A 26,482-nucleotide genomic window follows, 5' to 3' on the forward strand; every position below is an offset into this window, starting at 1 on the left:
TTTCCTGATCTCCTTATATTGAAGCAGTGACTGACACTTATAACATCAAGTGGCAGTTTCCATCTCATGTTCTGTTTCACTGTCATATAGCATCGACCTTCTACTGTAGTCACACTGGATGTGATGTTGTAATTCTTCTTTATATGTATCGTACCAGAACTTTCCACAACCGGCCAACAAGTTTTTCCTCACAATTAAAAGGCAATTACTTCAATGTGCTTGTCTCTCAGACACTTTAACAACAGTTTTTCTCAGCAACAATCAATTGCTTTATTCAATCTTGCTGTACAGCTCCATTTATTAGTTGAACTAGCTATGGTGCTTGTCCAGTGTGAGCAATCTTCCAGTGTGTGAATAACTTTAGGGAATCCCTGGAAGTCTTCATATATGATTGATACATCACTTATTTTGTTACAGTAACTTGTTTCAGTTGTGATGAGTTTCTTGACACTGTGAGGTTTTTCTAGTTCTCTGTTGTTGTTGCAAGCACCTTGTCATGAATATGGAAAATGGTTTTGTTAATTGTCTCAATTGTCTCTCTATTACATTGGTGGGTATAAGTATCCTAAGATATGATATTGGTAGTCTCCACACCTCGCTGCTTTGCAACTCGCTCTTGTCAAAATGAATCTTGATGCTAAAGTCACACTCCAAACTGCTTGCAGTACACTTTGCTATGATATTATGTCAAAGCAATGCTGCCAAAGTCTGCAAGGCAAGACGATGCTCTAGCCAGTTGCAACATGTACAAATATTAACACTGGTACACATTTTTCTCATTAAAGGAAGTTTAACATTTGTAATCACATTGATAGCATGCTTTGACAGCTATGACAATCATTATGTAAGATGCTCATGCTTCTCAAATAGCTTCTTTGAAAAATACAACAACTTGTCTCAGCATGTTCATGAGTTTTGCTTCATCTTTTTACACAGGTTTGGCAGACATATATCAGCTACCACTTGCAATGTGGGCTTGTAAACATACCCTATTAAGTTTCTCTGCAAACTACAGGATATAGTCTTTAAAATTAAATAATAAACATAAATAAATAAATAACTAAGTAATTCTACAATCAACAATGCAAAAGAATATTGTAAACTTAGAACTTTCATAAAGTATGTACAGGTATCGTTAAGTAATACAGGGCTTTCAGGTCAATTACATAAAATCACATAACAAATGTAATATATTGGCATTCACATATTAGAATTCTCAAGTCAGCCATAGCCATATCTGAAAATGTAATTTTATTATCATAGTGCTTAACCTATAGAAAAGAAGGTGGTCAGTTTCAATCAACTGGGGATGACAAGACTTTCCATATAATATTTCTGCAATTATCCACCACATTTTATTACCAAGTAAGCTGTAACCTCCCTCAGCCTAACAATTTGTTATCTTTTCTCTGATAATTTTTTGAAGATTCCAGTCTGATGCAAACTGACCACCCCATACATTACATACTTTATGAATGTCCAATAAAAAAAAGTAAAAAAAAAATTCAGTAAATAAATAAAAAAATGGGAGGCCGTCTCACTTCCCCCTCCCAAAGCTCCCGCTGCAGAGAGCTTGCTGATTTAGACAGGCAAAACTTAAATGATTTGAATCCTAATAGCTTCATGACAACTGAAATATCTTGGTATAACTTCAACCTTCACACTGTCAATGTCTTTGACATAAACATGGTCAATCAATGTGCCAAGTTCTGTTGTTTCTTGATACACATATTGCTTGAAACCATACTCTTCCATAAAAGTGACTGTTGACTTTGAATCAAATATATTTTCATTAAAATCACCCATTATTATTGTACCTCCTTTATATTTCTCCATTTCTTTTATCAAAACGACTAAAAATTTTCTGAATGTATGTGCAATATATGATGCTGGTCTGTATACAATGGCCACTTTCACATTTTCATCTTTCAAACAAAATGTTATACATTCTAAATTACAGATACTTGGATGCAAAATTTCACAACAACTTGATGTTTTCCAATACACTCCAACACCACCATGGCACTGACACTGCAAACTGGCAGTATTCTTGATGTAATGGTTATAAGATTTACTTCTTGGTTGATGATTAAATGTAAACTCATCTAATCCAACATCAAATTCCTGCTGATCCTGACACAACCATGTTTCTGTCAAACAAATACAGTCAGACTCCATAAACAGACTATCATTACGAATATCTTAAACATGACTACACAGCCCTTGTATGTTATGCAGTATCAAGGAGAAAGAAAAACCTTCTTCAGATGTTAAACATGACTCACTGAGAGTCAAAGTCAGAGTCACACAAGTTCAACAGACATCATTTCCAGTATTTCGTGTACAAGAACTCATACATTAGCTACCACTTGCAATGTGGACTTGTAAACACACCTTATTAAATTTCTTTGCTTACTATAGGATATAGCTCTTAAAATTAAATAATAAATATAAATAAATAACTAAATAACTCTACAGCCAACAATGCAAAAGAATATTGCAAACTTGGAACATTCATAAAGTATGTACATGTATTGTTAAGTAATACAGGGCTCTAAATTACTGGCTATACAGGCCACCACTTTTCCAGTTTGGGCCAGCTATTTCAACATCAGTAGTCTTTTCCGTTTTGAATCATCTATTTCAAGAAGCAGTCGTTCAATTTGGAGCAGTAGAATGTCTACCTTTTTGACGGCACACATACTACAGACAAAATCTGTTTTCATTGTATGCAGGTCATTGTGAAAAGATCAATGGCTTGTGGACTCGGACACTCCCATGTCTCACTCATTAAGAGTAATACAGTCAAACTCATTTTTCATATATCAATGCAGTAGGTGATCTATAGAAGTTCATCCAGAATGTACAGTGGCTGCATTGCAACAAAACTATTGTGAATATACAACAGTTTTGCATCATCAATTATTAGTGACTAATCTTTGTCAACATTGATTGTAATAAAATAAACATTAGAGTACTATACTGCAGCAACCACAATACTTTCTCACTATAGATCACCTAAATAAATTTGTTAGCGTTAAACCAGTTGAAACTGAATTTCCTTGCATTAAAATGATTATTGGACCAGTTTCATGTCATATTCAAACAAAATCTCCTTTGTAGTCCAGTTACATCTAGTCTTATGGAACATCAGCCAGGTCAAGAAGTTTCTGTATTTCATTAGAGTATCTATAGCAACTAATGGCAACATCTAAATGAAAGCATTTCTTTTAGGTCCAATATATAAAAATCACATAACAAATACAATATTTGCATGCACTTATTTCAATTCTTAAGTCAGTCATAGCCATATCTCTTAACTTCATTTTTCATCATAGTCCTTAACTTATATATGTAGGAAGGAGGTCAGTTTCCATCTACGGGGATGAAAATACTTTCTATAACATATTTCTTAAATTATCCTCCACATTGTATTACCAAATAAGCTGTAACCTCCCTAACCCTAACAATTTTTTTTCTGATGTTTTTTAAGATTCCCCTGTCTGATGCAAAGTGACCACCCCATACATTACATACTTTATGAATGTCCTAAAAAATAAATAAAATAAATAAATAAATAAACAAATATATCAATGAAATAAAATATAAATAAAATAAATAAAAAAATAAATAAAAAAATTGGGAGGCCGTCTAGCACCAAACTCCCAAAGCTCCCGCTGCAGAGAGCTTGCTCATTGGGACGGCAACAATTCAACAAATTTGAATCCTAACAGCTTCATGAAAACTGAAATATCTTGGTATAACTTCAACTTTTACACTGTCAATACCTTTCACATAAACGTGGTCAATCAATGTGCCAAGTTCTGTGGTTTCTTGATAGACATATTGCTTGAAGCCATGTTCTTCCATTAAAGCAACTGTTGATCTTGAAACAATATAAGTTTTCATTAAAATCACCCATTATTATTGTATGTTTATATTTGTCCATTTCTTTTATCAAAAGTACTAAGAATTTTCTAAATGTAGGGGCACTATATGATGCTGGTCTGTATACAATGGCCACTTTCACATTTACATCTTTCAAACAAAATGTTTACATTCCAAATTAGAGAACCTGGATGCAAAATTTCACATGACATTGATGTTTTCCAATAAACTCCAACACCACCATGGCACTGCGAGTGCAAGCTTGCAGTATTCTTGTTATATTGGTCATATGATTTACTTCTTGGTTGATGATTAAATGTAAACTCATCTAATTCCAGATCAAAGTGCTGTTGATCATCAGGTAACCATGTTTCTGTCAAACAAATACAGTCAGACTCCATAAATAGACTATCATTACGAATATCTTCAATATGTGAGCACAGCCCTTGTATGTTATGCAATATCAAGGAGCAGGAAAAACGTTCCTCAAATGTTAAATCTGGCTCACTGAGAAATGGTGGCATTTCAGCAATGGCATTTGTAATTTTTTCATTACAATATATTGAAGATGGTTGGAAATCTTCAATGACAAGTCCATCCAATGATGTCACTCTACTTAAAGCTACATAAGCTTGTCCAGCTGCAAACATTTTTTTCAAGTTGACAACTGTTTTTTCTTTTGTCACTCCCTGGATTTTATGGACAGTGCACGCCCAGGCTAGTCTCACTGGGAATTGTTTCCTAATTCCGCCGTTGTGTGCGACAGTAACTTCATGTGGTTCAATAGGGGTGCTATTTTCTTCCATATCTGATGGTATCACTTTTTTTCTACGTAAATTTACACCAACTTTTGCATCATCGAATACAACAAACACTGTTGATGGAAAGCGTTGACTAGTGGTAAATGTAATGTGAGACACAGTTCCAAAGACACCATTTACTAGTCCATCAGATATGTCGATATTGTGGGTCAGTTGCACTCGGGCACCAATGGCAATTGTAAGAGTCTTTGCCAAATCCTTTCTGTATACTTTGGCATGATGTCCATCTATTTTTTCCATTTTCCCACTTGTAGCATTTCTACTGTAATCTTCAGCCTCAATGCACACAGGATCTGTACACAAAGAATGAAGCATTGTAACATTGCAATTATTCACTTCAGCATTTGTACCAAATATGTGAATAGCGTGAGATTTCTCACCAGTTACACGGCTTTGCAGCATCTCAAAATCCTTTGGTTTCAATTCCTCACTTTTCTTTTTAACCCTCAATCGATTCAGTGTCTCTGCAAATTCATACTCTTTCTGTCTCATAATTTCTGTCAATTCTACAATGCGGAAGTTATCTGTCCATAAACTAACTGCTTCATTGTCAATACACAATGGATTGCCTTTTACAGGAGGGAGTTGATAAAAATCACCTACTCCCATAACACATACATTTCCAAATGCAGTGGAATCACAAGTTTGTTTAATTTGCTTTAATCTTCCATGAACATAATGCAACAATTTGCGGTCTACCATTGAAATTTCATCGATGATTAACATTTGAAGATTTTCCAATTTACTACGAAGAGTGTTTATCTTTTCTTCACGCAGAGGCAGATATGGCAACTTTGAATCTACAGCAATTGAGAATGCACTGTGTAAAGTTGTGCCTCCAATATTAAACGCTGCAACACCTGTGGGTGCAGTTAATAGTACAGAAACATCGTCAGGTTTTGGCAATATACGTGCCAGTATTCGTGTTGCTTCATAATAAATTGTTTTGATTAAATGGCTTTTGCCAGTGCCAGCACCACCGCTAACAAATACATTAAATGCCTTTGGATTCTTGCCATTGCTTTTGTCTAAACACCATTTCCTAACTTTGTAAAACACATCAGATTGTTTCCTGTTCAATGATCGTAGCATTGCTTCAACCTTTACTCTTGGTAGTGAAGATGTGGAAACTTGTACATGACAATCACCACGTGGTTTTTGCACTAAATCAGGAATATCTGCCTCATCACAATCATCATTATCAAGGCACTTTCTACGTGATTCAAGACATTCCATTCTTTCTAATTCACTTTCTGGACATATTTCAGCCCATGCATCCTCTAATGGACCATTCATATCCAACAATTCTTCAGCCACATCAATGGCATCAGTATCTTTCTCAAATAAAGCTTTGTTGCTATCTACTATCACTTTCACCTTTTCCAAACAGCCACCTTGAAATTTCACTGCACCAGTACGATAGAAATCTTCATACTTTTCAAAAGTCTTAGGTTTCAGTTGAGATTCAACATGATAGGGCAGGAAAAGTTGCAGGATGCTTTGAAAGTACTTCTCAGGATATTTTGTTTCTGAAAATCTTGGGTATCTAATTACAGCTGGTTCAGTTCTAGATCTCTTTTGCATGTATCCTGCACCATTTTGCAACTTCACAACAGGCATCTTATGTTTCCTACTTTTTACATTGGAGATTTCTGTACTTGAAACAATTCTATATTCTGAACAAAAACTGGCAAGACACATGTCATTGAACACTTTTTTGTTTGGTCTGTTTTTATATCTATCAACAATACTTGTCATCCAGATTGATTCTTCATCAATTTGTTCTGCTTTCAATTTTTTCTGTATTGTACTGAAGGGTAAGCTCATTTTGATAGGATTTTCTCCTACAGCAATAAACTGAACTTTCCGTGAGCATTGTTTTAGTTTCAATCCACAAACTCTATATACAGCCTCCTGAGCACTTACTTCTCTATTGTGCAGATATACACTACCCAATTGTTTCAAGGCAGATTTTGCATCCAAATTGCCCTCTTTAGTAGCCTCTCTTTGAGCATGTTCCAACAGTAAACCCATTTCTCTTTCGGCTTTTGAGATGTATGAAACAATATACACAACACAGGCATAGGCATCTACAACAAACTGGATATCCATATTTGCATTCCAGCAACGAAGGAGATTAGCATTGTACTGATTGACCCAGAGGTCATTCGGCTTACGTTTTAAAACTAAACTTGTCTTCTTTGAACGAAGCGCATATGCTTTCTCAAACACATCCTGCGATATTCCAACTGCATTAAATAATGCATCCACACATTGAAATTCCTTCTTCTCGTCAGAGACAAATGCCCAAACTCTTTCTAAGATTTTTGTAGCGATCATCTTGCCAATTGCTGTATCGTCTAGCTCTACCTGTGGCACTTCAATTCCAAATTCATTGGCCAGATTTGGTACAACATTATCAGTCTCTGACTTTTCATCACCATCTTTATTTTCACTATCTACACTGTCACCTGGGCGACATATGAATGTCTCCTTGGAAGGAGGTCTTGGGAAGTTAAATCTACATGCAGTACCCTTTTTCATGCATGATTTTGAGTGCCTTTTGCTGTGTGTCTGAACTGTCTTTACAATCTCATGCAATTCCTCATCCTCATCCACAGATGGCATGTCACATGTTACATATTTGTCAACAAATCCAACAACATCTTCATCACAATCTTTGTTGACTTTTGGAGCATTTTCAACCCAAAATAAACAGTGTGTGTGTGGTGAACCACGCTGTTGAAACTCTACTCGATAAAAAAAATCTTTAATCTTTCCAATAGGGTTTGCTGGTGACTTTATGACTTCATTTAGAAAACAATTAAATCTGTGATCGAACATTCGTGCTGCAGTTACAGGATTTGCCCTCAAAATAGCACATTTCTCAGACCAGTCAAGATCACTAGCATTACGTGTATCATCTTGCTCACGAAGTATTGTTTCAACTACTTCTGTCCACCTTAGGTCGGCAGCAGAAAACGAACAAAACCATGTCGGTATACCCAACTGTCTTATCATTGCAAACAAGTCTTTCTGTGTTGCCTGCCAATAAGGAGGGGTTCCTCTGATTGGCTTCAGAAATTTGTAACCTTCATCACACTTCAAAATTTCCTTCAATGACTCTTTGTTTGTTAGAACATCACTGGTCACTTTTTTACCACAAGCATGAGCACTTCCCTTCCTCAAAGCGATTGACACATTTGACACAACCTGTTCTACTTCTGCAAGATACTGTGCATAAAATATGTAATCTATGTTCTTTGCAAACCTGTTACTAGCATTCATTAAACGACTTTGCAGGTATCGACCTAATGTTATCTTAACCTCTCGATCATCATGAACGTTGGTGAGCCAGTTGGAAACAAAACAGGAAAGCATTTCGCTTCATTACATGCATCCATCAAAAGTCTAACAGGAGCATTATCCTCTGCAGGTGCAACACAAACAATATTCTCAAAGTGATAATCAAGAATATCTTGACCTATATCAACTGGTTGAAAGCAGGTGTCAACAAACATTCCATGACTATCTTGATCTGGTTCATTTTCACTGTCTGTATCTGACAACTCATCATCTTCATCGGAATCTGAATTATCTTCTTTCTGTTTTTCAAGTGTGTTTTCCCAATCCACATTAAATTTTATATCCCTGTACAACTTGTTATTCCTCTGCAGGTATTCCAAAGCATTCTTTACATGACCCTTCTTCACAAACTGATACTGGTAACAACCTTATAACTAAGTTTACGTTTCAGTTTCACCTTTATCATCTGATCATCTGTCTCACATCGAGGCAACATACTAGTAGCCTTCCTTCTCATATTAGAAGGGACACATATTACAGGTCCATGAACACCATTTTGTCCACCTTTAGGTAAAGCTAACATTTTCATAAATGGAATGTGTAATGCAATCAAGTGTTGCTCTAAACCATTCAGGCAATTTAGTTCATATGGGATTGGCTTTACTTCAAGATTGTTTGCAACAGCTTGAGCTGGCATTTGTCCCTGTAAAAGCTTGTTGTGGCATGCGTAACATATCCACAATTTACTGGCTGCACTATTCTTAATTGGACAATCTTCATTACATAAATGGCTACATTTATGCACATATTCATCCCTTATACATTTATCAGCAATAATCTTACAAATACCTGCTTTCGAATAATATCTCTCTTTTGTACACAGCAGTACTTGCTTTCTAAATAGCCGTCTATTACAAACAGAGCAAACACAATTTGGAACATTAGACAATTCTTTTCTGAAAGCAAAAATAACATGTTCTATATTTTCAGACTTAAGTCTAGCATTTAGCCTATTTGTCTTACTTTTATCCAATACATGTTGTTTAAAATCTGGATTTTCTTTATACTGACCAACAAATCTAGCTATCCATGCTTGTTTGAATTCAAAATCTTGCTGATACCTTTCTTTGAAGTGTGATACACACTGAGCTTTCTTAGCTTCTCTGAACTCATGGTCTTCTTTATACTTTGCTGACAACTGTGATTTCTTTGTTTCTCTGAATTCTGCATCTTGCTGGTATCTTTCTGAAATTTGTGATTTCTTTGTTTCTCTGAATTCTGCATCTTGCTGATATCTTTTCACAAATTTTGCCTTTCTGTCCTCTCGAAACTCAACATCTTGAAGATATTTTCTTGATTTTAGCTCTTTTTGACTTTCTCTGTACTCTTTATCTTCTCGATACCTTTTACGTTTCTGTTCCTTTTTCGACTGTTGGTATACCTTATCTACAGAGTATTTCATCCGACTTTCTGTCTTCTTTTTCTCACAAAATTGAGAATTTCCATGATATAGCTCATACTCTCTAGCAGCTTTACTATGTCTTACATCATAAGATATATTTGTTACACTTGTCATACTTTTTTCCAGTTCATATTTTTCTCGCCTTATTTTCTTACGCAACCTTTCACCGATACGTTTTCGTTTCCTTGATTTAACACTTTGCTCACTCTGAGGTTCATCAAGACTGTCACATAATATCTTGACATTAATAACATCATCTCCTTCATAGTCATTACTCTCAGAAATGCAGCAGTTGAAATCTGCTGCTTGTGCCATACTACTTTCCCTGCTCAAAGTAACGCTAGCAATGACATGGTCACAATTGTTTGCATAAGAACACACTCTAGAATGTGGCAACCTGACACACTTCACAAATTCATAATGATTTTCATTCAGATGATTAAGGTATATACTTTCACCAGTATCAATATTGGTCTCATTAATTAGACTACAAGAAAATTTCAGCCACTGATTTGCACTGTAAGTGTATACGTTTATGCCAACATTTCGGCAGCGGTCAGAATTTCTGTCTCTGTTCCCCATACACCAAGCTGTTGTATTTTTGACTTACTTATGTAGTCTGAAACAGAACTGAATTCCTCCCTCATATAGCCATCATATACTTCACTATTCTGAATCATGTGATTTACAATAGCCAATCTTACTGTTTCATGATTATCCTCAGTTCCACTGATAGCATATGATAATGCTCTGAACAAACAATTGCCATCACCTTCAATTGATTTAATTTTACATGGTTCTCCCACTTCAATATTAAAAACCTTGTCAACAATGCCAACATTACCTTTATACTCTACTCCAAGTTTTACACACAACCGTTGACAGACACTTACTGTCAAAGGACAAAATGGGAAGTCAGATTCCCTTCTTTCACTTACCAATATTACATCATCACTCTTTGTATCTAGTACAATGGTACTTACTTTGCTCTCAGTACATTCCTTTTGATGTTGTTCTTTGTAGAGTCACCATCACTGAAGCACTCTTTATTAACTCTATTGGACTGGTTTCCTACTTGTCCATGGAATGATTCCATCTCTTTTCAATGTCTTTATGATATTCTATTGTCCTTTCCTTTTGAAATGCACCTGCAATTCTCTGGTCCTTTTCAACTTTATCATTAGTTCTGCTGTCGTTTGGATTTCATGACTACTGATGAATGGCAACATTTCAACATTTTCACTGTCTATGTCACACTTCTTTACACGTTCATCAAACATTGCATCATTACAAATGCTCTGTTGATATACAGGATCTTTAAAGTCATCAACAATGTTCACTGAAGTATCCAGCTTCTCGTCATTACAGACTTGCTTACATGTTTGATCCTTATGAACTTTCTGAAATGTCTCATCGTTTCTCACTTGCTTAAATGTGTCATCCTTTCGGAATTGCTTATATGTCTGATCCTTACGGATTAATTTATATTTCTGATCCTTACGGATATTGGTCCTGTTTTGGAAGAGGTCAGGATCCTCTGTAGGTTTGGTCCTGTTATGGAAGAGGTCAGGATCCTCTATGGGGTTAGTCCTGTTTTGGAAGAGGTCAGGATCCTCTATGGGTATGGTCCTGTTTTTAGAGAGGTCAGGATCCTCCATAGGGCCTTTCCTGCTTTTTAAGAGGGCAGGATCCTCTTTCTTCAGGCTTCTTTTCTTCTTCCAGTACTTAGTGCGGGGCATCTGCAACATATAAAAACATGTAAGTTTAATTTAATTATTAACTCATTGAAAATTGAGATTTATACTAGCTTCATTTTCAAGCGTCTCTCACTTCTGAGCCAACACAAGACTAGATTCTCTCACATACTTATCTTACATTGATATCACAATGTTAAATTTCAGTTTACATTGTCATTTCATCAATGAATTTTCTGTACACAATATTTGGCAAATTAAACTCTGAAACAAAAGAACAGAGTACAATGTCCACATCCATAATACATGGATCGAAGTATGGATACCAAAACCAAGACTCATCCATATACATTATATACACCAATACAAACTGAATATGCATACAGACATACATTCATGTACATCCAATCATGCATCTATAATGCATGTATACTATACATCCATATATGCACACATACTTTCATGTGTGCATTCATTCATACCCATATACAAAAATACATGTACATGCATACATATATATGGACATCCATACACACATTCATAGATATTCATGCACACACACAAAAAGACATCATACATATATATGAACATCCATACACACATTCATAGATATTCATGCACACACACACAAAGACATACATATATACACACAAACATCAATATATACATAGATACATACAATAATACATGAACTACCATATATGCTTATACACATGTATTCATGTATATTTTACATCAATACATCTATCCATACATACATATATATATACATACATACATACATACATATATACATACATACATGTGCACACATCTAGCTGCACACACACGTTCATTTTTCCATGCACGCATGCATGCATGCATGAACATCCATAAGAACACATTCATACATGTACACGTCTAATTGCATTTTACATCCATCCAGGTATATATATATATATATATATATATATATATATATATATATATATATATATATATATATATATATATATATATATATATAAAATAGGCATATATATAAAATAGGCATCTCCATCTATACATATATACAATATATCTATATATCAATATCTATACAGTATATAGACATATATAGTTGTATGTATACATATAATCACACATGCATTTATACATATATACAAGCATGACAACAATAATTATATTTATAATGCATGCCTGCATATTACACACACCATACACGCACCCTTGCTTGCTTGTATGCATGCAAGCATGTACATAATGGTATATATGTATATACATACATACATATTCATGCATGCATATATTTATAAATTCATCCACATATATACATTCATCCCATCCATCCATACATGCTGGCATACCTACATATATACATAAAGGCAAACATTAATGCATGCATGCATGCGTGTGTAGCTTCATATGATTGTACGTACGTGTGTGTGTACACATGTACATACAAACAAACATACATACATATGCACTTATGTACATATGTCCATACATACATACATATATACATATGTTCATACATACATACATTAATACATACGCACGTACATACGTATGTGTGCGTGTTTCTGCATGCGAATGTACGTACATACATACATACGTACGTACATGCATACGTATATACATACATATGTACGAACGTAAATACATACGTACATTCATACATACATACATACATATGTACGTATATACATATGTACATACATAAATACATTATAGATATACATAGTTGTATGCATACATATAATCACACTTGCATTTATACATACATAATGTATGACATCCATTCATATATTTATAATGCATGCATGAATATTACACACACCATAAGTGCAAACCTGCATTCCTTGTATGCATAAATGCATGTACACAATGGTATATATTTACATACATACATATTCATGCATGCACATATTCATAAATTCATCCACACATATACATTCATCCCATCCATCCAGACATACCACACATTAATGGATGCATGCATGTGTGTATCTGCATGTGAATGTATGTACATGTGTGTATGTATGTACGTACATACGTACATACATACATACGTACACACATAATACATACGTATGTACATACATATGCGTGTGTGTGTCTGCATGCGAATGTACACATACATACATACCGGTACGTACATACATAAATACATATATACGTACATACATACATACTTGCAACATATATACATACATACATACATACGTTTCATGTTTCACAAACCTTTTAACTAATTTGTAGTTTATCGAGTAAACACTTGTACTTAATATGAATAATAGACAATCTTCATGATTTTTTATTTACTTTTATTCAAACAATAATGTCTTCTGCTTAAACTGAAAATGTTAGACTTTTTGTTATCAACACTGCATGCTTCCCTTATTAAGCAATTTTCTATAACTTGTTGTGCTATACATATAGCACCTTCTTTCATTGCCATAGCCCTCAGTGATCCTTACATCCTGGCATTTTTGGTGGTATCACTGTGCTTCTCTGAGTTCAAGTTCTGCAACAGTCAACCATATTACTCACTTTGTGCGCTCTAACTCAACCCAAAACCACAATATGAATTTTCTGTTACAAAAGGGAGAAAAGTTGAACGTTGGGTGATGCCATACACAACAAAAATATCAGGATGTAAGGTCATTTAGGGACCACATATACAAACATACATACACATACAGACAGACATACATAAAGACACACCTACATTCATACAGACATACAAGCAGAATACAGGGCTTGAAATTACTGGTAGTTCCACATCCACATACTGCCAACTTTTCTCATGGGCTACCAAAATCCATGAAATGCCAGCCCAAAAGGACTATACCAAATCCTGGGACCTGAAATTCAGTCAGCACTTGGCATGTCAAGTCCTGGGCGGAACAAGAATACTCATATTTTCATTGGGGTTCTAACACCCCAATTACAAATATCTACCAATTACTTTTGAAAATCTGACCCACTGTTAGGGACTTCTTTGACAAATTTTGAGAATTTTCACCAGAATTCTGTTAGATGTGATGGTTTTTCCAGCCACACTACATTTCCTTTGTTATGTTTAGGGTTTTTCTGATGAAAAGTCAACCCATCTTTAGGATTTGTTTGTGAAAAAGTAACCCATTCAGGCAGCACATTCCCATATACATTTGTATGAGAGTACACCACCAGCCCTGACATATATACATTGATAAATACAAACATAATGGTACATGTATACATACATACTCCTACCCAAGTTGATCTCAAAACACATAAGTTAGGACAGTATAATGCATCGTTACAGTTTGTAGAATTACTTGTCAGATCAGAGAACCATCAAGGATATCACACATTGCGATACTGAAGTTTCCATAATAGCATCATAAGGAAAATGCCACATTTATACCATGGTCTACTTCCACCGTCTTGTGATACAAATATAGCCTAAAACACTTTTACAATGACTGACAAAAACACGCAATTTATTCTGAAAGGTATTTAGTTTATTCCCCTACAATTCAATATCCACCCGCCAACCTCCCTCACATTGTGTGAAACAACAGATGTTGCAGTATGACCTTGACTATTTGTGGATGCTAACATGGACAAATACAGATTTTGCATTGAAGTAATCTCATTAATGATGTGTGATCAATAAAAGTAGGAGCACTATAATTTCTTGTGAAAACAAATTTATATATTCTCTTTTATGCATTGTCAACATCAACAATAAAATAGGACGTTCACCATGCCTATTCTAAAAATACAGTACTGCGAATTTATAAACCAGAAAAATACTCAAAGTACTTTTCCATCAATGCTTTTCCCATGGAAGAAATCTTTTCATGAAAATTGTCTCAGAATCAATCACACCCATTCACATATCACCTTTTTTAATCCATTGAATTTACTTTCTTTTGACTTAACTATGCACTAATTTTCTAGAAATAACAATAGTACAACAGATTTTTCTATCAATCTCCCCTTTGACTCCTACTGGAGAATGACAATGTGTTATTTTACTGCACATACATCCTTAACGGTATTGTCTGCTTACTATTCATACCAAGAAAACACTGTTTGCATGACAATCAAACATTACAATGGAAATATTACTATATGTACATAAACATCATCAGTACCACACTCCAAACTGTGGGATGTTTGTACTTCTGTTTGACTCACACCCTCCCTTTGAACATTGCCAGTAGACTAGCAATTTTGCATAACAACAGGCAAACTTACCGTAACAAATACTAATAACGATAAAATAACCACTGATTCCATTGTCGGATGGTTAGGCCAGGTTACATCAATATTTTGCAAAAACATTGTATTACTTCACACAAGTCAGACTTTGCTCTTTATACAGTGTAGTATAATGGTATGAGAAGCCCTGACATGTCACAAGTAACACAGAAGTGTATCTCAACAGTTCCCATCCTATAAGATAAGCAAGCACCACTACCACACACATGCATCGGCCTGACAGTGGGCTTTCTCATTGTCACCCTAGTGATAACCAGCATCAGTGTGAAATTTAGCCTTCCCTTTCTCCAACTTTCTGCTCTATTGTTAACAGATGGGATGGTAGCATAGTGTCCTTGACATCATAGAGACTAGAGGAGTGACCTCATGCTAGCACACTATGAACTACTGTTCTCAGTCAGTGAGTACTCTTCAGATATAGATGTACTATACCTGTAGTTCATGCCCATATACAGGACTGTGAAAAATAACGTGTGACAGGTCAGATAATTTTTGTACATCTTGTATGTGTTTATACACAACCAGTGTTCGCGATGACTTTTTTCTCATCGCGTACGGCATACGCATTAGTCTGCTAAAATTGCGTAATGGCTGGATTTGAGTGCGTAATTTCACCAGTCCGGGTTATGTCCATATAGAGGATAGTAGGGAAGAGCCAATGGCGTACCGTATATGTAATGAAATTAAGGTAAGAACCAATCACGTACTGTATATGTAATAAGGGTCAAAGGTTACGTTGGTTCACTTTGTTCAGATAGCGATGTGACCGGACAGATCCACCGATTGAGTGAGACTGTTGGCTACCCGGAAGTATCTTAGCTCCAGTCGATTGGCGACGTTCTATACCGTGTTAAAATTGTAAGATTTCTTCAGGAATAGTTTTCTAAGTTTCTTTACCCTTGACCATATTCGACAAAGAGTTATTTGACGTTTTTCGTTCTCTTTTCCAGCTTTTGGTTAACTTCTCGGCGATTGTTCCGGCGCGCATTTTTCTGAGCAAAGGGTCAATCGTACCGGAAATGCATGGTGATCGAAAAAATCGTGCTCCATCGTGCTCCGATGACCGACTAAAACAGTTGACCCATCTTTGCAAAGCTTGAAACATTCTCCATACTGCAGATTACAAGGTTAAATTGAATTTGACCAAAAATAGGCGATATTTGGCGACAAATAACTTACTGTAGATTTACAAGGGTCAAATACTGATTTCTAGGAGTCGTACCCGGCCAGGAAATTCATCCAAATAAGTAATTTTCAATGTACTAATCACTTGTATCGGTCACCATCTCGACCGTACTAAACATTGTGAGTAACGTCTACATCTAAAAACTACCCAGTGCTAAAAGTAAAGGGCTAAATCAAGCCGAAAAGTTCCAAACTCGTTGCAATGTACGAGCCCAGGTTTGCATGATTAATTATTCGTGACGTTGGTGGCGGCAGGTTCGCTGATTGGTCAATCGTAATATCCTCTCTATGGACATAACCCGGACTGTTCACTTCTGCACTCGATTGATGAAAAAACTGACTGCAAAATACAATGTGCCGTTGATAAACCTACACTACATATTCGGATTGTATGATGTAACATTATTTTAATGAAAACAGTTTAACGAACAACTTGAACAATGTTGAAACGTAACAGCGAAGGGTATACATGCGTCCGTCAAAACACATCAGGCAACCCAAAAGTTAGAGTTATGGCAGCTTATCCAGACACTTCTGCAGTGTTCAAAATTTATCGGGATTCCGACGAGCTCTACCGATGAATCATTTTTCACGGACTCGTACAGCAAAGTTGAAAGATTACAGATTTGTCACATCTGCTTCGACGCCATGCTGCATATGTGCTTGATCAAAATTTGGGAACAGCGAGACGCGATGATCGTGCACGGTTGGCATTTATATAATTTGTCGCAACATTTCTGTCAATCACTCACTTTGTGTCATAGTTTCAGAAACTATCGCTCGCCTGAAAATTAGCAACGTAATGCATAGGCACAGCTGACATCAATACGTGCCTAACGTGATAACATGTTAACTACGATGCCGATTTTTCAGACAACGACCAGATAATCTGAAACTTTCCACACAAAATGTGTGATTGGCAGAAATGTGTTGCAACAATTAAATTTCGTCTGGTTGCCACCTAAGCTCAATCGTGGGGAGTGCTTTCGGTGTTATCCTTTGCGTATAGAAAACGCATAACAATGAAAAAAATGCGTAGAGAGTCAATTTCAATGCGTAAATACGCACGATTTTTGCGTAAACGCGAACTCTGACACTACTACAAATTAAAGATTTGACACAATTGAATGTACAAAACTTGAAGTCACATATCATTGTACAAGATATGTACTCCATGCACTAAAAGACTTGATACGGGTACACAGATGAGAATACAAATCTATCTCACAAGTTTTACAAGACCTGTCACACAAGTTATTTTTCACACCCTATCACAACAGCTTACCGGCACCTTTAGTTTCATGCTGTGCAATGCACATAGTACATCTCAAAAACGGCCTTTCCCAGTCACCCACCTTTCACCAAAACAATATCCCAATGAATCTGTTTCAATACAACTTCTGATGTATATAAATTTTTATTAACATGCTATGAAGTTTATATGAACTACATGAATTTCAACAAGCTATAACAATTATTTGCATTGACCCGTTGCCATTAGACAAACTAGATGTATTGTCTAAATCAAGGTGTTTCAAACCCTGTTACGTGCAATTATCAACGAGGCATTAACATGAGTCAATCATAGAAAAATCAACATCTAACAGGATGTCAAATATAGTAAAAAAAACACCAGTCAATAAACACACACCACCTATACTATGCTAGCTTACATACCAGCAATGCAAGTTGCATTTTTTACCATACTTCCATTGCAATGAAGTTTGGTGTTGACAAGAGAATTGCTACAATGCATGAGTGTATGTTTTCCAGTTACAAAAACTGTCAATGCAAAAAAAACCTTATATTTGACAGCAATTGATACTTCATAGACAGCAGGTTTTGCTTGGATGTGTGTGCTCTTGTGGTTTTGACTATGTCTGACCACCTCTAAAACAATGTTTCAACTTTTGCAGATTTGTTTTCTTTGCAGTTAATTGACAATACACCTAGCTCATAGTTATGCCTGACAGTGTTCTCAACATCTCAATTTCGACAATATGTCTAGTTTGTCTCATGCCAACAGGTCAATGCTAATCACAAACTGTAATACACCTAGTGCTATCTGCATCTCTTTGCCTGTGTGAAATGTACTATACCAATCAGCAACACTTACCGTGAGAAATGTTTGGTTTCCAGAAACTGAAAAAAAACAAGCAACAGAATTATCAAATGATCTATTTCAGTATGTAGTATAATGTTCAATATCATAGTACACACAAAACATGAATCACAACATCAACCATTCCACAATATCACATACATTTCTCACACATACTGATAGAACAGTCAGTGTAACATCCACAGTATTTAGCTAATTCAACATATCTTCACATCACCATAACATCTTATAAACATCCATCTCAGACACAAAACAAATAGTTGACACAAATTTATCTTAGATTGTTCAAACTGTGTTCCAATTTGTATAACTGCAGTTACTTGTCAATTTTCCCTTTTTTGTCAAATAAATCTTTTTCTCTAAACCTACTTGTCTCATTTGTTTGGGCAATTATATGGTGTCGCTCAAATTTGATCAGATTTGGTACATACAAAAGATCAACAATAAGTGTTATTTCTATCTGTTCAGAGCAGGAAAATTTTACGTTGATGTTATGACAATTTCTGCACAGTACAACCGGAAAAACAACAAGAAATATTTAAACCAGAAAATTAAGAATAACAAAAGTAAATAAGGTCTGAAACTTTAGGTACTGAAGGTCAACTTTAGCAACATGCATAGCAGAGAATCTTTCAACCATGGGTGTAGAAAAATAGACATCCATGGTTTCAGCAGATCTGTTAATATGTCACAGTTCATAAACAATGACAGGAAATGACCAATTTGCTGTTTCAGTTACTGCTACCATTCCCAAACATAATACGTACCCTGTATACAAATAGGTTAAAGGTCAAATCCTCTTATTCAGATGTGTGGGCTGTTTCAGTTCACTGCCACCACTCCTGCACATTTGCAGGATTTTCCTTTTTCTTACCTCATTGGCACATTTTTGACACTGAAGTGTTCATTTCAACAAATTCATATCTCAACCTCTACATCTACCTGTACACCAAATACTGAGATGGTAGGTTTGGCGATATGGAGCCTTTGTGTGTGACGCACATACATACCCACAAATATACAGAGATACAGACGCCACCAACTCATCATATAAGCTCTTTTTGGTATTTATATACAAAACCAAATATGAGCTTAAAACTACACTGAAGGTACCATGTTGTTCAAAGCATACATAAAGTCCTACCACTATACCCTAATTACTGATAAATGTACATTCAATATCAATTTTCACACTCCTGTGCTTCAGCATTAAATGTCTTTTCACATAGTTTAACCAAACACAAAAGGCCACAACAATAGTTACATTTATGATTGTTACTCTCACTACTTAAAGAACGCCCGCTTCTGAGCTAAAATTTCTTACAAATAAAAAATTCATCAAAATGCATTTGCCACTTTCTTTGTCTAAGTTTTATGTAACACAATCATTACAAAATCTCCCTTGAAGTCATCATCATTCTAGGAGAATTTCTACAATGCACTATTTCCCAAGAAATACTTGGCATTTTATGATAAATACAATTTTCAGCTGTAGTGAAACAGCCAACACTGTCCTTTAGATGCCTTCAAACACTTCAAACATTCCATAATCATTATAATACACATTTTCCATTTACCTGCAATATTTTCAATATCACATCACATATTGCTGATGCACTGACAATTAAAACCTATCAATTCTTAAAAAATACCGCAATTATATGGTGTCACTCAAATTTGATCAGAATTGGTACATACCAGTATAGGTACCAAAGATCAACAATAAATATTGTTTTTATCTGTTCAGTGGAGGAAAATTCTACGTTAATGTTATGACAATGATTTGTGCACAGTACAACCAGAACAACAACAAGAAATATTTAAACCAGAAAAACAAGAATGACAAAAGTAATAGGGTCTGAAACTTTAGGTACTGAGGTCAACTTTAGCAACATGCACAGCAGAAACAACAAGCCCCTCTTAGTTGAGCATAGACGTCTTCCCCCCTCTACTGTCTATGGTTTGAGCTGGTCTGTTAATATGTAACAGTTCATAAGCAATGACAGGAATGACTCATGGTCGTGGAGTTGGCCTGTTTCTTACTGGCATGCCATCACTCCTGCATATTTGCAGGATTTCCCTTTGTCTTACCTCTTTTGCACATTTTTGACACTGACATGTTCATTTGAACAACATCACATCTCAACTCCTGCACCTACCTGTACACCAAATACTGAGATGGTAGCTTTGGTGGTATGGGAGCCTTTGTGTGTGACAGACATATATCCACACATACATACCAACATACATACATACATATATACATACAGACGCCACCGACTCATCATAAGCTCTTTTTGGTATTTATATACAAAACCAAATATGAGCTAAAAACAGCGTCAATATTACTTGGCTCACATTTGATTCAATGTGGAGGCCACAGTGAATATACATTTACCACTGAGAACATACATACCAAGTTGCAAATCAATCGCACAAATGATTTCAGAGAAATAATATTTTGACCAACAATGGGAAAAATTGCCCCCAAAATACAAATACGAAAAATTCACCCAATCAACTCATCAGCACTATTCAAGACAGCATTCTGAGCTCACAAAGTAAAACTGTCAGAATACACAATACAAGCAAATTACAGTGTTCAGTTAACAGCCAATCCAATGTAACTACCAAGAAAACTAACCAATCAACATGAAGACAGAAACTGCAGCCAACACCACACTCAATACAAATGAAATAACAAGAATGTGATCGTTGGTATTTCATGATAGGCGATGCCAACAGTTTCCTCACTGTCTTAAAGGACAAAAAGAACACAAAGCTGTACAAAAACAACAGTAACAGATGTGCAATTATACAAATGGAGTGCATCCTGTCCTGAATAAATATAAAAGGAAACAGCAGAACAACATCTCAGTCACTTCAGTTAATCAGCTTTACCTAACACACATTACTCCAGCAACACAAAATGTTGTACACAATATACATATGTGGATGTCATGGGGACAATACCAAACGGCCATTTTAAAGATCATCACACACTCTCACACATACCGGTATATCAATACCAAAAACACAACACGCTACAATTACAAACATTAAATCAGTATATTAATATGAAGCAAACAAAGCTACCACAAAAACAGAGAACAAAATAAACATCACATAAGAATGTTGCAATACACAAGAAAAATCAAACTGATCATTAACACAAACACTGACCTTAAGTTCACCTGAATTTATCCTTCCAACACAGATCTCGCGTGGAAGGCATGACATTATCAGAAAACAGTGAGATACCAGACGAAAAACTGTTACATAAACAAGCTGATGACACACCATCCACTGTCAATGACATAGCGAGAAAGTATCAAACATATCTTGTCAACCAGTTACACAGTGCGAAATTTGCAACAGACAACTAAGAAAGACAAAAGCACAATGTAATACAGATATGTACTATATAAAACATGTCAACACACATAACTGCCTTTCAATTCAACCTGGAAAACCAATACGAACACTACCCTGAATGCAGTATATAAGTGAAATGAATAGAACAAAATTAGACTTGTAACCAATCCGTGGCAAAACGCGTCCAACGCTTTTCATTTGGCTTCGCTTTTAAATGTAAAAAGGGATAAAGACACCTTTTCTGTTTTACGTTAAAACATGATAAAACACTAACTTGTCTTTAAGCCCGTTTTCGTTACGTTGCTACGCTTCCGAAAACTTTATAACAAAATAAGGGTACCCCTCTCGCCAAACGGGGGGTCTAATTGCGTCCATTCGTTTCATCGTGACTACCAATAAAAGTACCAGACACTCGAAGCAAAGATTTTCAAGTGGCTATGCCTAGGGCAAAAACAAAAAAGCGGCACTTTTTTATTTTTTCTTTCAATGCTTTTCAAATGAAAACTTCATTTTATGGTGTATATAGGACGTTCCGCCCACTGTTCATGTACTGTGTGAGATTTAGTCTCTCTCTGTTGTACGCCCAAGGTTCAATGTATCAAGCATAAAAACCATTCAGTTTGCAACAATGTAGCAATCTAATTAACAAGTACAGACATACTATTAAAGGTGTCTATCGTTCACTGCAGAGTGCGACATTTCGCAAACAGCTTAATAGATCAGATCAGTGCAAAAAACAACGATTAACGGGTAAAATTGGTTGGAGGCGTGTTACTACATGATAATAACGTCGATGTTCTATTATGTTGGGCAGTTTTTCTGTAAAAACACAAATGTATGTGCGCCATTTTTGCAGGCATTGTAATTTAAAAAGAAAAAACAAGAGATTGCAGCCCGCAAAATAGCGTATCCGATATGTGAATAGAGAATCCATTGCGGCAAGCCTGCGTCTTGAGTTGAAATGTGCTGAAGTGCGGATTTCAGAATTGTCACGACCGACACGCGTGTGTGTGTGTGCTCGTGTGTGTAATATGACATGTTGAATAGTTCGGGTATAAGTAAAAAACCTGAAGAATGTGTTTACTAGTAAATTCTTTGTTTTGTGTCCGCTCTTCAAAGGTACGTGTACGTTGTAAGTGGTAAACACAGGTTCAACAGCAATTTTCTACTGTCTAGTATGTTTTAAAGGCACAGTAGCTGTAACTTTTGAAAATATTTCCAGTATTTTTGTTCTGTGTGTTACCTACAGTGTCTTCTACTCCCTATGTGATATTAATGTGCCAAGGATTCAGTTTGTCACCACAGTCAATATATGCATTACAAGCAATATTGTTGTTGACAACTAACTTTTAGTCCGGACTAAAAGTCAAATATCAACAATAACATGGCACTGTACAAGCATACATACTTTGTTCAGAACCTCTATACTTGGCACTTGGGCATGTTTTAGTGAATAGAACAAGAAATAGAAGTTGTTGAACAGGACAAAATATAGTGAAATATAATCATCAAAAGTTACAGTTACTGTGCCTTTAACCTCGTAAAAGCTAAGCAATAATGTCTTGTTCAAATGAAAACAGCACACCTTCCTCGAAAACCTTAAACAATCCTTGCGAATAGATGCGTGATATGTAATTTATTCCTGTTGCCTTTCAAGTTCACCTGACTTAAAGGTTATGACCTTGGAGTCCCCCCCACCATTATTTGAGCTCGCGTCAACTGACACTTTCGAGGTATCTTTTAAAAATGTTCTCGAACTAATCAGGGGTGCAAACGTAGAGTGTTCCTTAAAGTGGTAACTTACAGGGGTATTTTTAGACATTTTGGCAAACAACTAATTTGCTCAACGCGGCAAAAAAATGCGGTACGGTTGGATAAGAAGTGGCTGGCTGTCTGACGCAGGTGGCGCGGTGTGTTATGCTGCGTAAACAAAAGTGGCGCGATTTATATGGACAAATATAACAAGTTCGGCAATAAATTGTTACATTGTAGCAAACCTAAGTAATTAAATGTGTGTACAGTTCATGTACTTCGGATAGATAGATAGATATACTTTATTGTCCATAAAAACATGGAAAGTTGTCTTTAAACATCAGGACCGCTATAAAAACACCAAATACGGACAACACCATACAAAACAATACAATAGTTACAGACAAACACAACACTATATTAAAAGTTCCTACTTAAAATGGTGATAGATCACGCATACTTTAACATTGAAAGAGAAAAAGATTATTTGAAAATGAAAACACAAAAACACCACATTTTCATGTTTTCTTTTCCCTAGGCATAGACACTCAAACATTTTTGTTTGGAGTGTCTAGTGCTTTAAGTACTCAACAGGCAGTCACGATGAAACGAATGGACGCAATTAGACCCCCATTTGGTGAGAGGGGTACCCTAATTATGTTATAAATTTTTCGGAATGAGTAACAACCTAATGAAAACGGGCTTAAGACCAATTATCTTTTGATGACCTTTTAATGAAAAACATAAAAAAGTGTCTTTATTCCTTTTTACATTTGAAAACGTTATCAAAGGAAAACCGTTGGACGCGTTTTGCCACGGATTGTAACCTCCATTCAAAACATTAAACTTCCTCGAAGAACAAAAAACTCATTCAAACCAATGCTGCATAACGAATTTCAAAAAACGAGATAGACAACGTCAGAAAAAGACAGTCGTAAAATACCTTACTTTTACAGTGCATGTTAATTTCGGCCATACTGGATTCTGCACTGCTTACCTTTCGACGATTACGGACAAACCCATACACGCTATACATACTAAACGTTCTCTACCTACCCGTCATAATTGATATTTACAATCAGTGAATCACTCGAATCTCAAAGAACAACAACAACAACAACAACAACAACAAAAATACACATAGTGTGCTGTCGCATCAATTTCTCTCCCACGATTTGATTGTCCCTATGGCTAATTGTATCATGGACCATGATTGTATAATCCCCACGTGCACGGTGGCGATTGCCGTGTTCACCACTACAAAACTTTCCATAAACATTCTCCTCAACACTCAATATGTGTGCCTTTTCTTGTGATTCTATATCTGCAAATGATGAATTAATCTACGGCGGCAATGATCGAAGCATTACACTAACTAACTATCAACTTAAAATCAGTAGATGCCACTTATCGTCGCTGATATCGTACATTTAAATATTTACAAATCTAAACTTCTGCTTACCTTAGAAACAATATGGCGTCTGACCTTCAACAGATGATATGACGTCACCTTCACTTGTCTCAAGCTACCGTTGATGGCGCAAAACAACTCGCTGAGCTAGCTGCAGGCGCGCTTGGGCTTCTGAGAGCACACAATCAGTTTTGTGGCCAAGAAGAAACACTGGAACACATCTTATTTGAGTGTAAATATGTAAACGACATCTGTCATAAGTGTAGTTTTTAAACTTCTTTTTCAGAAAACACAATTTTGACATGATTACTAAACCAATATCAAAAGATTAGCAATTGCCGGAATTGAAAATGATAATAATAGAACTCCAGACATTAAATACTGTATCCACTTCCTTTGTATATGCAGCTAGTTTAGAAATTAAGAAATTCTCCTACTCTTAATGGAATAAAGTTTCTTTTCAATATGTCATGTAATTAAAATGTCATTAGATTTTTCAAGTATTTTTTTTCTGATTTTTCTGGGACCTTTGATCTGCCCAATACCTATGCAGCTGGATTTGGCCTATGGAAGCACCCGAATGGGCTTGAACAATGATAAATAGGGACCATATTGAACACCACAATTAGGGGATGCCCTTGACCTTTGACCTTGGCATCATTAACCACATAAATAAATAGGCACATGTGTAATTCTGGTGTACTCAATAGAGCTAGAGGTCTGATTCTTGGTATATAGTATAGGCATAAGTAAGTGAACAAAGTTTTTTGATATAGTATCACATGACCAACAACTTCCTCACCTCATTAAGGTAGAACACACCTCGAGAACATTAATTTGGACTCTCAAACTTTTACACTTCTCTTCTGATATACCACTTGTGGGCATTTGGAAGCTCTTGGTATAAGAAAACTTTTCACCAGCTTAGTTTTTCAAAATTCGAAAATCTTATTTTTCCTCCATAAAGTTCATACTAGGATGGTGACCACAGCTAGAACTCCGATTTTTGGTATATAGGGATTATTAGCAATACCATTTTTTGACAAAATGTCATTTTACCTAAATGACCTTGACCTCATTTATACATATATGTCCATATCCAAGTAACCACAAGTGCTACGCCCTTCATATGCAGTATGATGAGAGACCTTATGACACAAAAATTATTTTAATCATCATGCACATATCTAATTCCAAGCCTGCTATACAGGT

The 26,482-nt window shown here is 35.7% G+C and overlaps 1 protein-coding gene across 1 annotated transcript; it reads right to left on the minus strand.

The window, feature by feature from the left end:
* Positions 1–4,079: 4,079 nt before the first annotated feature.
* On the minus strand, positions 4,080–25,339 carry LOC139148247 (uncharacterized). The gene is made up of 3 exons (XM_070719585.1): positions 25,322–25,339; positions 10,461–11,216; positions 4,080–5,002 (listed from the first exon to the last, which is right to left on the minus strand). Exon 2 carries the CDS (start codon positions 11,214–11,216, stop codon positions 10,599–10,601), a length of 618 nt encoding a protein of 205 aa, XP_070575686.1. The 5' UTR covers positions 25,322–25,339; the 3' UTR covers positions 4,080–5,002; positions 10,461–10,598.
* Positions 25,340–26,482: the final 1,143 nt, after the last annotated feature.

Source organism: Ptychodera flava, chromosome 13 (genome assembly GCF_041260155.1).
Source record: "Ptychodera flava strain L36383 chromosome 13, AS_Pfla_20210202, whole genome shotgun sequence".
Taxonomy (NCBI): Eukaryota; Metazoa; Hemichordata; class Enteropneusta; family Ptychoderidae; genus Ptychodera; species Ptychodera flava.

Coding starts and splice junctions, on each gene's coding strand:
- LOC139148247 (XM_070719585.1), bottom strand. CDS start 11,216: ATGCCCCGCACTAAGTACTGGAAGAAGAAAAGAAGCCTGAAGAAAGAG.